Source organism: Eumetopias jubatus, unplaced genomic scaffold, assembly GCF_037043125.1.
Source record: "Eumetopias jubatus isolate StellerSeaLion01/CBP00866 unplaced genomic scaffold, mEumJub1_p1.0 scaffold_5, whole genome shotgun sequence".
In the NCBI taxonomy this organism is placed as follows: Eukaryota; Metazoa; Chordata; class Mammalia; order Carnivora; family Otariidae; genus Eumetopias; species Eumetopias jubatus.
The window spans coordinates 61180257-61197791 of record NW_028274811.1 but is presented as its reverse complement, the minus strand read 5'-3'; the positions used below and the strand labels follow the sequence as shown (position 1 = coordinate 61197791).

At 39.6% G+C, this 17535-nt stretch overlaps 1 protein-coding gene across 5 annotated transcripts in view; it reads right to left on the bottom strand.

Moving 5' to 3' along the window:
* Positions 1–311: 311 nt before the first annotated feature.
* Positions 312–17535, bottom strand: part of MSH3 (mutS homolog 3) — a 178479-nt gene continuing 161255 nt past the window's right edge. For 2 of the 5 annotated variants that reach the window (XM_028114539.2, XM_028114540.2), the window contains exons 22-24: positions 14724–14871; positions 3896–4064; positions 312–1052 (exon numbers count right to left, since the gene is read on the bottom strand). In XM_028114539.2, coding sequence (XP_027970340.1) covers positions 944–1052; positions 3896–4064; positions 14724–14871 — 426 coding nt within the window. In that variant the 3' untranslated portion in view covers positions 312–943. Of the gene's footprint in view, positions 1053–3895; positions 4065–14723; positions 14872–17535 lie in introns of those variants that run through there. The other 3 variants (XM_028114538.2, XM_088023365.1, XM_028114541.2) reach the window with 2 other exon arrangements.

Genomic DNA, 17535 nt, shown 5'->3' with positions numbered 1-17535 from the left:
TACTTCGATACCGGGGAGATCATACATTTTCTACACTGATTAACAGAAAGATCCAAAATTCAGTTCTGTGTATTTGCTAGGAGCAGCAACCTTGGTTCCATAATTAAACCTAAAAAGTAGCAACTGCCAATAGTTGAAAAACCCAAAATTCAACAACGAAAAAAATCATTATTTACTGCCATTATTTACTGTCATGCCATTTATTGTATTCCAGCACTTTGGACCTGGTCAACCACGATTTACCACTGCAAAGTATAGTGGCAAGGCAGAACCACAAGAGAGAAGAAATGAAGTTGGTTACACAACTGTACTTCAGTATACAAGCAAGTATTCATTAAATGTTTATTACCTGAGTGAATGACAAATAATTTCATCCAATAATTTTTAAATTGCTTAAAACTGTGAGAGTATTTAACTTTTCAAATTTCATATGATCTTATTCCTTCCGTGCTCTACTTTCTAAAAGCTTGATATCTTTTTCTATTTCTCATCAAAAATTCTTACACTCATAGTGAATAAACTGGTGGCATTATAAAATTAGTTCAAATGAAAAGGTATATTTCTGCTAGACATCTCACCCAGTTGCAAATTAATCTGAACTGGAACAAATAAAAATATGAATTAAATTTTTCTATCATTCTCTAAAAGTTTATGTTAGGCTTCATTTAGGAGATCAGATTTTATGTGAATCTTACTATTCATGAAGTTTTCTAACTATATAACAGAAGACTTAATATTCAAAACTGTTTATACTTTTGTAAGTTAGGATGACAAGAACGTGGAATAGACTTTCTACACAAAAGGCCTGTTTCCAATGGAATATACCATAGTTCTGATTTTATGCTCACATCACACAAAGATAGGCTGTTACTGGAGAGATGTTTGGTACAGATGGTATTTTTAATTCTCCATGTTTTGTCCAAAAATGTAGTCTTCATTTTAATCAAGAAGAGAAGCCTGGAATTTCTTCCATTTCAAACTCGTCTTTCCATTTCTGTAGGTCTTTTGCGTCATTTATCATCCATAACTTTGCAAAACACTTTAGCCTTTTCCTGGAGAGAAAATAAAATACAATTTATTTTATAAATGAAATTGTTGGGGCACAATACATTTCGCTGAAAGCTAGAAAAGATCTATGAAAGGGGCGCCTGGGTGGTGCAGTTGGTTAAGTATCTGACTCTTGGTTTCCACTTGGGTCATGATCTCAGGGTTGTGAGATCGAGTCCCATGTTGGGCTCCATGCTAGGTGCAGAGTCTGCTTGAGATTCTCTCTCCCTCTGCCCCTCCTGCTTGCGCGCTCTTTCTCTAATAAATAAATCTTAAAGAAAAAAAAAAAAGGTCTATAACATTAGAATACCAGGCAGGGCTCTGTGGTTAGGAAATTGTACCAGCGTCAGCCTTCGGGTGACGCTGTTATAATCAAGGACTGAGGCTGCTGATTGCCACTACTACCTCCAAGGAGGGGAGAACCCCGCCTGTTCCCGTCTAACTCAGGCCAGAGGCTGTGTGTGCTCACAGGATGAAAAGTAAAGCTGATTTAATATAGTACAGCTAGCTAATGAAAGAGCAGAATGCCAACACAACATAGACATATTCTTTCCGTCGAAGACCAACCAGTTAAGTGTTTAGGGTCTGGAGCCAGGGTGAATTCCAGTTACTGTTGCACCACTGACTAGTTATGGGACCCTGACTTCCTGGTCGATTTCCAGCCCTCGCTTGGCCTCATTTTCCCCAATTACGATATGGGCAGAACACCAGTCCCTATATCTCACAAGGCTGTCATACAGATTGAGTTAATACACGTAAAGCAGTAAGAATAGTAACTGGGCACCTATCTAGGTTGCTGCAAATGACTGCACAGACTTGTTTCTGTGCACAGCAGGCATTCAAGAAATACTAGCTGTTACCACAAACCCATAAATGTACAGGGTTCCCTTTGGTTTCTTTGATCTCACCAATGGAACTGATGTGATAGCACTTTCAGTAAAAAGGTAAAAATAATGAATACAGTGTCCTAATAAATGATCAGATTCTACCCAATGCAACCTCTTTTGACAATTCTGTCTTGTCAAGATTACAGATTTCAAAATGTCACACAGTAGTTGGAAGAGTTAAAATATTATAACCTGTGAATTTTATTGCTCTTGCTATTATATAAGCTATATAGCAGCAATAATTATAAACTACCATATTTTATTGCCATCTCACATATATATATCCCTTTGTAATTAAGTTTTATTTTAGTTTCTCTAGGGAAGAAGAAAAATAATAAGATAACAAAAGAGGATTTAAGTTTGTCTTTGGACTTTGCAGAGAACTAAGGGCTTATCTTTGGACTCTCATAATAAATAATTACTTTTCTAATTTGGCATTGTAGAAATGATCCAAAAGAGAATGCCAATAGAGGACACTACCTGTCATGCCATTTATTGTATTCCAGCACTTTGGACCTGGTCAACCACCATTTACCACTGCAAAGTATTGTGGCAAGGCAGAACCACAAGAGAGAAGAAATGAAGTTGGTTACACAACTGTACTTCAGTATACAAGTTGATAATTGTTTAACTAATATTAGGTATTGCTATTTCAGTATTTAAATTTGGTAATGATTTCCAGGACTAAAATTTTTCTTGTAGTATGCTGACCAGCCAAGATTTTCCTGAGCCGAAGGCAGACGCTTAACGACTGAGCCACCCAAGTGCCCCCAGCCAAGATTTTCTATTTGACTAACAATCTGTTCCCTCGTGGTCACATGGTTATCAACCAAGGTGGTAATGTCTTGCCCCAGGCATATCAGACTTTCCAGGTAGTGCAGGAGTGGGGCAAGAGATGGATGAGGAGCTTATGTCCTTTTATCATATAATCTTGTATTTGGGGGAAAAGAGGCTGTAATTTATTATTTTTTAATATGGTATTTTTCTAGGAATATCTTTCTTCCAAAGTATACCTCAGATATATATTAATATTAGTTAATATACTGACTACATACTGGCTTGATATCAAGGGTAAAAGATAGAATGCATTCATGTAAGCATTCTAAGTGACAGAGAGAAGGCAGTTTAAAGATTTATTTATTCATCTCTGAGAGAAAGAGCAAGAGAGTGGGGGGGAGGGGCAGAGGGAGAGGAAGAGAGAGTCTTTAAGTAGACTCTTCACTGAGTGTGGAGCCCAACAGGGAGGGGGCTCAATCTTACAACCCTGAGATCATGATCTGAGCCGACACCAAGAGTCGGACGTTTAACTTACTGTGCCACACAGGTACCCCAATAAAGCTGTTTTTTTTTTTTAAAGTAGACTCCATGCCCAGTGTGGAGCCCAACATGGGGCTTGAATTCATGACCCTGAGCTGAGATCAAGAATCGGATGCCCAACCAACTGATCTACCCAGGTGCCCCGCAGGTAGTTTAGAATGAAACATTTGTCACAAACAATCCGCAAAAGAAGTGACAGGGGGATACTGACCACAATTACATAGTTATATAATACTATTATTTTCATTCATGTCCTGACAGAATTCTTATTTTCTGAATGCATATATGAATAAAGGAAGTACTCTAAAGGTTTTAAATGTCATGGTTTCTTTTAGTAATTTGTTATATAACTGAATGCTTTAAGCAAATAATGTGTTGGCACACAGTAAGGAGTTAACTTAGTTCTTTAGAAAAATGACTGAAAAACCAATTTAGCAACTTAACAGATAAAGATCTGAGTAGAGAAGGCGGACTGAATTCACATGAGCTTTTCAAAGATCTGTTTTCATTTTAATTACATGTTTCAGAATATTTGAAGAAATGCTTAAAGGTAAATCTGACATTCATTTACAGGACACTCCTCTTCCTTGGACAACTTGGTAGGTTTCATTATCAACCAAAAAATGCAACACAATCGTTCTGACCTCTTCGTATTTACTAATCCTTCTAACTCTTTTGACTTGCTAGCTGCTTTCTTTAAAATTTCTCCAGGAACATCTGCTAGTTTAGCCACATTTAGTCCATAACTCCTTGCTGCAATTCCTCTGGTTATTTGATAAAGAAAAGTGACAAAATCAGGTTCTTGTTCTTCACCTATAAAATTAAAAAAAATTAAAAAATAAATAAATAAAAAAGAGGAGACAAAGGAAATCATGCCTGAAAGTTCAAAGTAGAAGATTAAATAAGACATAAATTCTTACAACTTCACGCAATTAAAATTTACAATCTGAAAAAGAAACATGTTGTTCCTAATCACCTCTTAGTTCCATTTATCAATTGTACATTATCTAGGAAAAGGGAAAATACTGTTTTGAAAATTCTCTTGCATTTAGGATCTTGTAGCTCACCTAAAAGGGTTTTTTGTTTTTTTTTTAAGATTTTGTTTTTAAGTAATCTCTACACCCCAGCGTGGGGTTCAAACTTACAATCCTGAGATCAAGAGTCACACGCCCCCAGCTACAAGTTTTTAAAAATGACTCGGTGCAAGGTAAAGATTTGTTTTATGCTGCTTGCTAAAAAATTTCAACTGAACTGCTATTATCAGAAAGGGAATGATTCTGATACACAGTACAATATAATTTTTCCTGTAAAATCAGACTAAAAAAGTGTTATTTCAGTGAATGTACTCACTGAACAGTCTTGTATGTAATATACTCTGTAAAGTAACACACATAAGAGGTGTTTCTAAGAATGCTAAAACCAAAACAACAGCAAAAAATGCTTAAGGAAATATAACATGTTGCACAGTTTAAATAACAAGATTGAGAAATTCTGGTTTATTAAATATACTGGGTTAACTAAGGGTTATATATATTCAAGTGGATGCTGTTCAGTTCCACCTAGCTCCCATTAGGCCTAAAGGGTTTATTGCCTTAGCTGTCAGGAAGGCTGTCTATCCACAATCCTCAGCTGTATCCCCTCTTCAGGAGTCACCTCAGCTTAAGAAGAGAACTGCTTCATCTGAGGTCATGTCCTGTCTTCGGCAGGCTGCACCGTGACCAGTTGCTATGGGAGTTGGTAGGCAGCTTCTAAGATGGCCAACAAAGATCCCTGCCTACTGATGTTCATGCCCTTGTGTCATTCTCTGGCCCTGAGTGTGGGCAGGACACAGTGACTTGCTTCTAACAAATAAAATATGGCAAAAATGATGTGTGGTCACTTCTGAGATTAGATTACAAAATACTGTGGCTTCTGTCCTGGGCACTTTCATTTTGCTTACTTGCTCTGAAGGAAGCCAGTTGCCATATTGTGGCCTGCCCTATGAGGAAGCCCACATGGAAAGAAACTGATGTCTCTGGCTAACAGCCACATGAGTGAACTTGGAAGTAGACATTCTAAAGCTTGCCAGCAACCATGTAAGAGGTCTGGGAAGTAAATTCCCCCAGTGAAACCATGAAGTGACAACTGACCTAGCCAACCTTTACTGTAGCCTTGGGAGAAACCCTGAGGTAAAAGTGGCCATCTAAGCTGCCCCCAGATTCCTGACCCAGAGAGATGATAAGATGATAAATGTTTGTTGTTTTAAGCTACGTTTGGGGGTAATCTATTATGCAACAACAGCTAACTAATAAAGGGTATAAAGGCCAGGCTCCCTCACCCCAAGTTGAGGTAACTCTGAAAGACCAAGCACATCTCAGAGCTCTCTGTAGGGCTGGCTGAAGCCTTATGACCACAACACAGCCCCATCCTACCCAGGCCTGTCCTCAAGTGTTGATCATGACAGCACTCTCAGTCAACGCCTGGCACAAAAATCTCAGACTCTGCTTCCTGGGGAACCCAGACTACCATACAAATATACATACATGAACTAAAAACTTCCAAAGATATGGGTTATAATGAAGCACAATAATAGGAAGACAAAGCTGCATACTGTTTAATCTTTGATAAATCTAAAGCACCTCAGGATTCTGCAGCTTTTATTATGAAACTCAATCTAATTACACTGAGTTGCAAAAATGCCCAAAATGAACCAGATTTTTAATAATTTCTGAGATCCCAATAAACGTATTATAAGTTTATCAAGAGCTTTTTCTCATACATTATGTCACTTGATAAATGTGTATGCTTTATTCTTTTATCAGCTAAAAACGAAAAAGCATAACCGAGAAAAAGGATAATGGAATTTTCTTTAACCTCTTCTAAGAATTCAGCAACAAATAACATCTTTCTAAGGCTGGGTGATGGACATGGGAAGGGGAAAGAATGCTGCCACTCTCAGGAATACAGACTAAAACTCACATTAAAAGCAGTAACAATACCGCAAAAATTCTCACCAAAATACTAGCCAATAGGATCCAACAGTACATTAAAAGGATTATTCACGACGACCAAGTGGGATTTATCCCTGGGCTCAAGGTTGGTTCAACATCCGCAAATCAATCAATGTGATAAAATACATTAATAAAAGAAAGTACAAGAACCATATGATCCTCTCAACAGATGCAGAAAAAGCATTTGACAAAGTACAGCATCCTTTCTTGATCAAAACTCTTCAGAGTACAGGGATAGACGGTACCTATCTCAATATCATAAAAGCGATCTATGAAAAACCCACAGCGAATATCATTCTCAATGGGGAAAAACTGAGAGCTTTCCCCCTAAGGTCAGGAATGCGGCAGGGATGTCCACTATCACCACTGCTCTTCAACATAGTATTAGAAGTCCTAGCCACAGCAATCAGACAACAAAAAGAAATAAAAGGCATCCGAATTGGCAAAGAAGAAGTCAAACTCTCACACTTTGCAGATGGTGTGATACTTTATGTGGAAAACCCAAAAGACTCCACCCCAAAACTGCTAGAACTTATACGGGAATTCAGTAAAGTGGCAGGATATAAAATCAATGCACAGAAATCAGTGGCATTCCTATATACCACCACCAAGACAGAAGAAAGAGAAATTAAGGAGTCGATCCCATTTACAATCGCATCCAAAACCATGATATATCTAGGAATAAATCTAACCAAAGAGGCAAAGAATCTGTACTCAGAAAACTATAAAATACTCATGAAAGAAACTGAGGAAGACACAAAGAAATGGAAAAACGTTCCATGCTCATGGATTGGAAGAACAAATATTGTGAAGATGTCCAATGCTACCTAGAGCAATCTATACATTTAATGCAACCCCTATCAAAATACCATCCACTTTCTTCAAAGAAATGGAACAAATAATCCTAAAATTTGTATGGAACCAGAAAAGACCCTGAATAGCCAGAGGAATGTTGAAAAAGAAAAGCAAAGCTGGTGGCATCACAACTCTGGACTTCAAGCTCTATTACAAAGCTGTCATCATCAAGACAGTATGGTACTGGCACAAAAACAGACACATAGATCAATGGAACAGAACAGAGAGCCCAGAAATGGACCCTCAACTCTATGGTCAACTAATCTTCGACAAAGCAGGAAAGAATGTCCAATGGAAAAAAGATAGTCTCTTCAACAAATGGTGTTGGGAAAATTGGACAGCCACATGCAGAAGAATGAAACTGGACCATTTCCTTACAACACACACAAAGACACATAGATCAATGGAAGAGAATAGAGAGCCCAGAAATGGATCCTCAACTCTATGGTCAACTAATCTTTGACAAAGCAGGAAAGAATATCCAATGGAAAAAAGACAGTCTCTTCAACAAATGGTGTTGGGAAAATTGAACAGCCACATGCAGAAGAATGAAACTTGGACAATATCCTTATACTGCACACAAAAATAGACTCAAAATGGTTGAAAGACCTAAATGCGAGACAGGAGGCCATCAAAATCCTAAAGGAGAACACAGGCAGCAACCTCTTCGACCTGAGCCGCAGCAACTTCTTCCTAGAAACATTACCAGAGGCAAGGGAAGCAAGGGCAAAAATGAACTATTGGGACTTCATCAAGATAAAAAGCTTTTGCACAGCAAAAGAAACAGTCCACAAAACCGAAAGACAACCTAAAGAATGGGAGAAGATATCTGCAAATGACATATCAGATAAAAGGCTAGTATCCAAAATTTATAAAGAACTTGTTAAACTCAACACCCAAAGAACAAATGATCCAATCAAGAAATGGGCAGAAGACATGAACAGACATTTTTCCAAAGAAGACATCCAAATGGCCAACAGACACATGAAAAAGTGCTCAGCATCACTTGGCATCAGGGAAATCCAGATCAAAACCTCAGTGAGATATCACCTCACACCAGTCAGAATGGCTAAAATTAACAAGTCAGGAAACGACAGATGTTGGCAGAGATGCGGAGAAAGTGGAACCCTCCTACACTGTTGGTGGGAATGCAAGCTGGTGCAGCCACTCTGGAAAACAGTATGGAGGTTCCTCAAAAAGTTGAAAATAGAGCTACCCTATGATCCAGCAATTGCACTCCTGGGTATTCACCCCAAAGATACAAATGTAGTGATCTGAAGGGGTACATGCACCCCAATGTTTATAGCAGCAATGTCCACAATAGCCAAATTGTGTAAAGAGCCAAGATGTCCATCAACAGATGAATGGATAAAGAAGATGTGGTACACACACACACACACACACACACACACACACACACACACACACACACACAGGAATATTATGCAGCTGTCAAAAGGAATGAAATCTTGCCATTTGCAACCATATGGATGGAACTGGAGGGTATTATGCTGAGCGAAATAAGTCAATCAGAGAAAGACATGTATCATATGATCTCACTGATATGAGGAATTCTTAATCTCAGAAAACAAACTGAGGGTTGCTGGAGTGGTGGGGGGTGGGAGGGATGGGGTGGATGGGTGATAGGCAGGGAGGGAGGGTATGTACTATGGTGAGAGCTGTGAATTGTGTAAGACTGTTGAATCACAGACCTGTACCTCTGAAAGCAATAATACATTATATGTTAAAAAAAAATAGAAGATGATAGCAGGAGGGGAAATGAAGCGGGGGAATCGGAGGGGGAGACGACCCATGAGAGACTATGGACTCTGAAAAACAAACTTAGGGTTCTAGAGGGGAGGGGGTGGGGGGATGGGTTGGCCTGATGGTGGGTATTAAGGAGGGCACATTCTGCACGGAACACTGGGTGTTATGCGCAAACAATGAATCATGGAACACTACATCAAAAACTAATGATGTAATGTATGGTGATTAACATAACATAATAAAAAATAATAAAAAATAAAGAGGGCACGTATTGAATGAAGCACTGGGCATTATACGCAAACAAGGAATCATGGAACACTACATCAAAAACTAATGATGTAATGTATGGTGATTAACATAACATAATAAAATTAAAAAAAAAATACCACTAGGATGACAGTGGCAATTTTAAGTGTCTAAACTGGGGTAAAATAAACATAATTCAGGGAAAAAAAATCCTAGAGGAGAACACAGGCAGCAACCTCTTCAACCTCAGCTGCAGCAACTTCTTCCTAAACATCACCAGAGGCAAGGGAAGCAAGGGCAAAAATGAACTACTGGGGCTTCATCAGAGAAAAGCTTTTGCACAGCAAAAGAAACAGTCAACAAAGCCAAAAGACAACCGACAGAATGGGAGAAGATATTTGCAAATGACAATTGCAATTGCACTTGCACTACTGGGTATTTACCCCGAAGATACAAATGTAGTGATCCGAAGGGGTATGTGCACCCCAATGTTTATAGCAACAATGTCCACAACAGCCAAACTATGGAAAGAGCCAAGATGTCCATCGACAGATGAATGGATAAAGAAGATGTGGTATATATACACAATGGAATATTATGCAGCCATCAAAAGGAATGAAATCTTGCCATTTGCAACGACATGGATGGAACTGGAGGGTATTATGCTGAACGAAGTAAGTCAACTAGAGAAAGACATGTATCATATGATCTCATGATATGAGGAATTCTTAATCTCAGAAAACAAACAGGGTTGCTGGAGTGGTGGGGGGTGGGAGGGATGGGGTGGCTGGGTGATAGACATTGGGGAGGGTATGTGCTATGGTGAGCGCTGTGAATTGTGTCTGACTGTTGAATAACAGACCTGTACCTCTGAAACAAATAATACATTATATGTTTAAAAAAAAAAAAAAAGAAGAAGATAGTAGGAAGGGAAAAATGAAGGAGGCGGAATTGGAGGGAGAGACGAGACGACCCATGAGAGACTATGGACTCTGAGAAACAAACTGAGGGTTCTAGAGGGGAGGGGGGTGGGGGGATGGGTTAGCCTGGTGATGGGTGTTAAGAGGGCACGTACTGCATGGAGCACTGGGTGTTATACGCAAACAATGAATCACGGAACACTACATCAAAAACTAATGACATAATGTATGGTGATTAACAAAACATAAAATTTAAAAAAACAACAAAAAAAGCACTAACAATCCCTTTGCCTCCAAATAAAACTCCAGGAACATAAAGAACAGGTGAGGAGGTGGGTGGAAGGAGACCAGGAAAGAAGCGTGGAGAATCCAGTACCTGCTAACTTGGGTAATTTTTTATTACTCTCTGATGCTCACATGACCAAAAGTGAAGTGAACAGCAGTAGGCAATCAAAAGGGCAAACTCTTCTCATTCTTAAGACAAAAAACCAGTCTTTTACCACTTCACCTGGCTTGATTCTAACTGATGTACCTACATCCAGCCTCTCTTCTATGATCTAGCCTCTATACTGGTCTTTCTAAAAAATACTTCATTCATCCATCTGTCCGTTTGTCATCCATCCATCCATCCATCCATCCTTCCCTCTATCCTTTTCTGGAAGCCCTCTAACACCACAAAACCCCCTTAGTTAAAATTCGTTTTTCTGGTGGCTTTTTTTTGTTTGTTTATATATATATTATATGTATATAATACAGTATGTATACATATGCATAGCTATAAAATGCTTCTTATATATGTTATAAAATATATCTATATATTTTATAGCTATATATTATATTGCTATGAACAACTTAACATACCTCAGTACGAAAAATTGCTCAATTTGTCATCATATCCTAGTCTCCACTGTAGTACTAATTATGGTAGTTCTTTTTTTTAAATTAATTTTTTTGATGTAATGTTCCATGATTCATTGTTTGCGTATAACACCCAGCGCTCCATTCAGTACATGCCCTCTTTAGTACCCATCACCAGGTTAACCCATCCCCCCACCCCCCTCCCCTCTAGAACCCTCAGTTTGTTTCTCAGAGTCCCTAGTCTCTCATGGTTCGTCTCCCCCTCCGATTTCCCCCCCTTCATTTTTCCCTTCCTGCTATCTTCTTTTTTTTAACATATAATGTATTATTTGTTTCAGAGGTACACGTCTGTGATTCAACAGTCTTACACAATTCACAGCGCTCACCATAGCACATACCCTCCCCAATGTCTATCACCCAGCCATCCATCCCTCCCACCCCCCACCACTCCAGCAACCCCTCAGTTTGTTTCCTAAGATTAAGAATTCCTCATATCAGTGAGATCATATGATACATGTAATTATGGTAGTTCTTACAGCATCGAGGTAAATGACTATTCTTCCATAATCACATTACGGTGTTGTTTTTTTTTTTTAAGATTTATTTATTTATTTGAGAGAGAGAGAGTGTGAGCACGAGCAGGGGGACGGGCAGAGGAAGAGAAAGAATCTCAAGCAGACTCACCACTGAGCGCAGAGCCTGACATGGGGCTTGATCCCACCACCCATGAGATCGTGACCTGAGCTGAAACCAAGAGTCAGACGCTCAACTGACTGAGCCACTCAGGCGCCCCCTCACGTTAGGGAGTTTTTAGAGTTATGTTCTACATCAGGACTGTCCTTCACCCCTCTCAGAGGGGAGAAAGGGAGAGAGTGTGAGTGGGTGTGTGATGGAAATGTGGCGGCAGACAGAGCCAGATAGGAGAGAAGATGGTAAATAAAAGCTCTTGGTGAGGACTTTACTTATAAGCTGTAACCATTTCCTAGATGGATATTACTGGAAAATTAATCTGACACTGCTTAGAATCAGAGAAAGTAATAATTCATGTTTCTGCTTGTTACAGGGGAACTTAGCAAAATTTGTTTGAAAGCCAAACTTCTGTAGGCAGTTATTAAAGAAATATGTGCTGATGAAATAGTCTCTGAAGTCACTTTTGGGACTGATTCATAACATTTTTAGAGGTGGATGAGGTTAGGTAACTTGTCCAAGATTTTATAGACTGGAATAGATTAAAGTACATGTTTCTTACTGCTAGTCCGCTGCTTTATCTACCTTGCCATGAGAAATAACAGAGTATCTTAAAAGCCACCCAAAAGGTCTTTGGGGCCCTTGACTGATGACCTATGCGGTGGCCTCTAATTCAGACAGCAGAGGAGTTAGGTTAGAGGTAATGGATGCGACACAGATGTTGCTGGAACAACACTAGAAGTAAGCAGACAATGCACTGATGCTTCAGAATTCTGAGTGAAAATTATTTTCGACCTAAAATTCTAGCCGTAGTGAAATTATAAATCAAGTATGAAGGTATATTGGAGACGTTTTCATTCCTGCAAAATCTCAAAACTTTTAACTCCTTTAGTTGATATTATTAGTAGCCTATCCAAAATCTTTTCCAACCCTAAGAAAACCCTGATTTTATATGGAATTAACTCCCTGACCATTTAACTGAGGAGATAATGTCCTCATACCAAGCTACGAAAGTGGATCCTGATTAACCTAGGCTGATCAAAGTCATCCCTGTCACTGTCACTTCTGGCAATTGGCTTAAGAGTGAGCATGTGATTCAATTCTGAAAAGGAGAGGGGACAATGATGAGATGCTAGTGAGCATCTGGGCTCCAGAGAAAGAGTCCAGGAAATGCTGGTCCCTTGGGACACTGTCAATTCTGGCTCTGATGCAAGAAAAAGCTGCAGCCGCCCTGTCACTAGCCTGATGATGCAGGAAGACAGGGAGACAGAGCTGAAGCCCACTCTTCCTCTGAGGTCCCTGTAATGTGAGATTATTCCCATTCTCACTGTTGGCACTCCTATGAATTCCAGGGTCCAGTCACCTGCAATCAAATGCACAGAAGGCAGGATGAGAGAATTCTTAGGCTGATGGTGAAGGCAGGTGTCGGGACAACAGCTGTGTGCAGCAGGCCTAGGGAGCAACCAGCGCCGACACGCAGGACAAAGGGCTCCAGGAGGAACGATTCCAACAAGAAGTGGAACCAGCAGTTCAATCACGTGGAAACATGTCTAGAGAGGTGTTTTACAAAGCTGCTGGAGGGTACAGGGAGAGTCAGATACAGACTCAAATAAAAGAATGGAATGAAACAAGGCAATTACTGCTTTCAAAAACACAAAAAACAAAAAAGTTGTGAAAGAAAGAAAATGCACTTGTCCTCATACCTGGCTCATGATTAAGCAAGAGTTACTGGCAGTAACAGTGAAAACTATGATGAGGAATGAGGCAGAAAGAACCTGGAATGAGTACACTGGGAGGTTAAAGCAGGAAAGCTGAAGACTCCCATCCAGCTCAATGAGAAGCCCGACAGTGATGTGTCAAGACAATGAACCAAGAGATGGGCAGATAAGCGTCTTATTGAGAGATACGGAAGAAAGCAATGAAACAGCTGAAAGTAGCTGCCTTGGGACTGGATGGGGAGGAGTCATGGAGGGAAGGGAAAGAAGCAGGGGTCTCTGGCCTGTTAGCATGAGCCTTTTCGCATCATTTACTGTTTAAAATTATGTTCATGAATATAAATTTCAATCAATAAGATAAAATGCCAGAACCCTTACAGGTTGGTAGTCAGTTCACGTAAATGCTTATCACTGACGCTTCCCTGCTGGTGAACTCTTGTTTATCCCACTGGATTTTAGCTTATAAGCTCCTCCTGTCACTTTGGATGCAGATTAATAGACATGAAACTGCTTCCATGAGAAAATTTATGATGTGTTTTTCAAGACTGCATGGTGGTGAAAGGCAAGGATTGCCTAACATTACATTTATCTCAGGTCCAGGGCTTTGTTTTATTTGGGCCAGTCGCCTGATTTCTTTTTCAGGTTCATCTTTATTACTTTTCCAAAATAAAATTTGGACTCTGGAGTGTCTTGGGTAATGGATTTTTCCATTGTAGCACACCAACTGTGTAAACCATCACTGGCCCACAGGTTGGGAGCTTAAAAAAATTACTACTGAACAGGAAAATAAAATTATACTAAAATTGACTATATTACTTACAGCACTTGAATTTATTTCTGTTGGCTAATGATGTTCTTTTTCACGAAACGTCTCATTCTTGTGACAATGGTGCAGTGTGGGAAGGCTAGGAAAAATAGTGTAGATCCCACATACCAGTTCTAGCAGAGTGGGACAGAACCTGCAAGCAGATTCTATGATTCTAGGCTCAGTTCAGCCCCCACCCAGGTGGCCCACATGGGCAAGCCACTTGACCTGACATTCAGTTTCCTTGTCAAGTTAAGATAAAACATATGTCCAGTATTGAATACTGGGGATGATATTTGGGGAAATACATCAGACATTTTTAAAGATGACTAATATACTTGACTGTTAGGGCATCTTTCCTGGGATGGATCTGAGAGTAAAACCTACATGTCCCCCCCGACCCCATCTTCTTCTTGTAGAAAAATGAGGTAAAGAAAGACCAGAGAAGTGCTGAGATGGCAAAGATAAAGGTAAATTCTACTTGACCCTAAGCTTAGAGAAAATGAAGTCAGACAAATGTCATTTAAAATCAACATTCACAGCTTTTATTTTTAATAAGCAGTAAGTTCATGTATTCATGAATTCTGAGTTATCAAACGTGAAAACAACCACAGTCTAGTTGTACTTACTGCAAGCGTACTTCATACCTGGATCCTCTTTGCTTTCATCCTCACTGACCAAGAATCCCATGTGATAGTTTCCCACCTGTTGTAAGTAACTTTTTTCTAATTCACAAACTGGTGGATAATGGGTGACAAACAGGGTTAAGGATTTCACCTAAAGCAGTAAGACATGACAAATGTTACTTTATTTTTATATTTATTTATTTATTTTTAAAGATTTTATTTATTTGTCAGAGACAGAGAGAAAGAGAGAGAGAGAGTGAGCACAAGCAGGGGGAGTGGCAGGCAGAGGGAGAAGTAGGCTCCCCGTCGAGCAGGGAGCCTGACGTGGGACTTGATCCCAGGACCCCGGGGTCATGACCCAAGCCAAAGGCAGACGCTTAACTGACTGAGCCACTCGGGCGCCCCCGTTATTTTATTTTTAAATTTTACTTTATCAATTTGGCCCATTATTGGGGATGTTAAATTTGCTTATTTGGTTTAAGTGAGTGCCCAGGTTTCTCTACTATACCGACACCTATCTCCTTTGTAATTAATAACTTGTGGAGTAATACTTTTGAGATTGTGTGAATATCCTTTTTTCCAACAATCTTTCATCTCAAAGTTTTGCCATCTATGGATCATCATTGCCTGATGATATGGTGACTAGTAAATGCTGATTTAAAAAAATTCTCTCAGTATTTATTAGTTGGCATTCTATAAAGAAGAGCTTTCTTTTCTCCCCACCCTACTGCCACCATTTTAAAATTTATTTTTATTTTGTTAGTATTAATATGCATTTACGGATTCTTTAATAAGCATTATTTTAAAGCACACATTATTATGTATTCTAGAAATCCCTTATTTCTTAAATCTTAAAAGAAGCTAACATCAAATCTCGGTCTAAAAATTAGCAGAAGGGATGCCTGGGTGGCTCAGTCAGTTAAGCAGCTGACTCTTGATTTCAGCTCAGGTCATGATCTCAGGGTCCTGGGATCAAGCCCTGCCTTGAGATCCATGCTCAGCGGGGAGTCTGCTTGAGGAATCTCTCTCTGCCCCCCACCCCCACCACTCGCACATTCTCTTTCTCAAATAAATAAATCTTAAAAAAAAAAAGATAAAAATCAGCAGAAGAGGGTAATTAAACCAAAGAACTTCAGTTTTGTTTCATCTGCCATTCACCTCATTAAAAGTCAGAACATGTGCCTTCTCTCGTATAACAATTACAATAAACCTCTTAAGGCAGGATTTCTTTGATGAGCTGCTCTTAGAATCTGCCCTGAAGTATCTTTGGACCAGCTGTCTCCAGGATGCCCCTTCCCTGAGCTGACAGGCACTTCTTGCCAGAAGACCTAAGGGTTTGGGCCACAACACTGCTCTCCCCAAGGCCATTTTCAGCTTGCAGCTGCAACACAGAGCCTCCCCATTCCTCCTCTCTGCTCTCTCTTCCCTATCCCAGCAATCAAAAGACACCATGAAAATACAGATTTTCATCCATAAAAAGGGTAGAGATTCTTTGCTCCTGAAGAATCTTCTTCAATGACTTACCTCTAACATAAATTTTATCTAAAAATAACACTTTCTTCATTAACATTTAAAACATCAAAAAACTGCTATAGAAGCAATGAGAACAGAAGTGACAAATTTAATTCTGTCATAATTTGTTCCTGAGGGTTCTTAGAGGAATCTTTAAAATATCGCCAAACTGCTTTTGGCAGTCAGCCTCCAGCATGGCCCCAAAGTTCTTTACCTCCCAATGTTCGTGCTCTTGAGCAGCCTCTTCCCATAATGAACCAAGGCTGGCTGTTGTGCTCAACAGAGTATGATGGTAGTGACAGTGTGTGGCTTGTGAAGCTAGGTCATAAAATGCAGAAAATAATTTGGCCTCTTGGAATGCTTCTTCTGGGGGAAGCCAGAAGCCACTCAACATTCAAACAGCTCTATGGAGAGGTTCACAGGGAATGGAAGTGAGAGCCCTGGCCAACCACCAGCACTGATTTGCCCCAGAGAGTAAGCCACATTGGAAAGGGTCCTCCAGCCCCAGTCAGGCCTTCAGATGAAGGCAGCTCTGGCTGACAACTTGACTGCAACCTCAGGAGACAGCCTGAGTCAAAACCACTCGGCTAAGGTGCTCCCAAATTCCTTAACTCCAGACACCATGAGAGATATAACAGATGATTATTGTTGTTTTAAGCCACTTAGTCTTGGGGTCATTTGTTATGCAGTCATAGTAACTGATACGCAGCTCTAGAGTAGGAACAATGAAATCAAGCTCAGAGGTGGCAAATTCAGTCTGTCGTAATTTGTTCCTGAAGGCTCTTATGTCAATGTTTAAAATGTGTTTCGGAGGCAGGGACAGGACTTACTGAACCTGTGATATGCAGTCTCTACAATAATTAAAGAGACATTCCTGAGCTCTATCTTTTTGCAAATAAAGAATTTTTTTAAAGAAAAATTAAAAGTATTTATTTTAAAGTAGAAAACATGCCATCATTAACTATGTAATCTAACTAAATGTTCAAACACAAAACTGAGGCCCACAGAAGTTTAAAGGAAAGGGGAGTTATTTTTGCATCCTGTGCTGTGCAAAGAAATAGGAGTAAAAAAATATGCTTTTATTGGTTATGTAAGGAAGAGAAAAAGAAATGAAAATGGAGGAAAGACACAAAGGGAACAGTTTAAAAAGTGAAGAACAAAATACAGAAAGAAAAACCAAAGAACCAACAAGGTTCAGGGCAGGTGCCAAGAAGGAGAGTCAGAAGGGGAGAGACCAGAATGAACAAAGAGAGAGAGCATTAATAAAGGGGAGAGTTTGATGGAGATGGAGGGATGGAGCGTT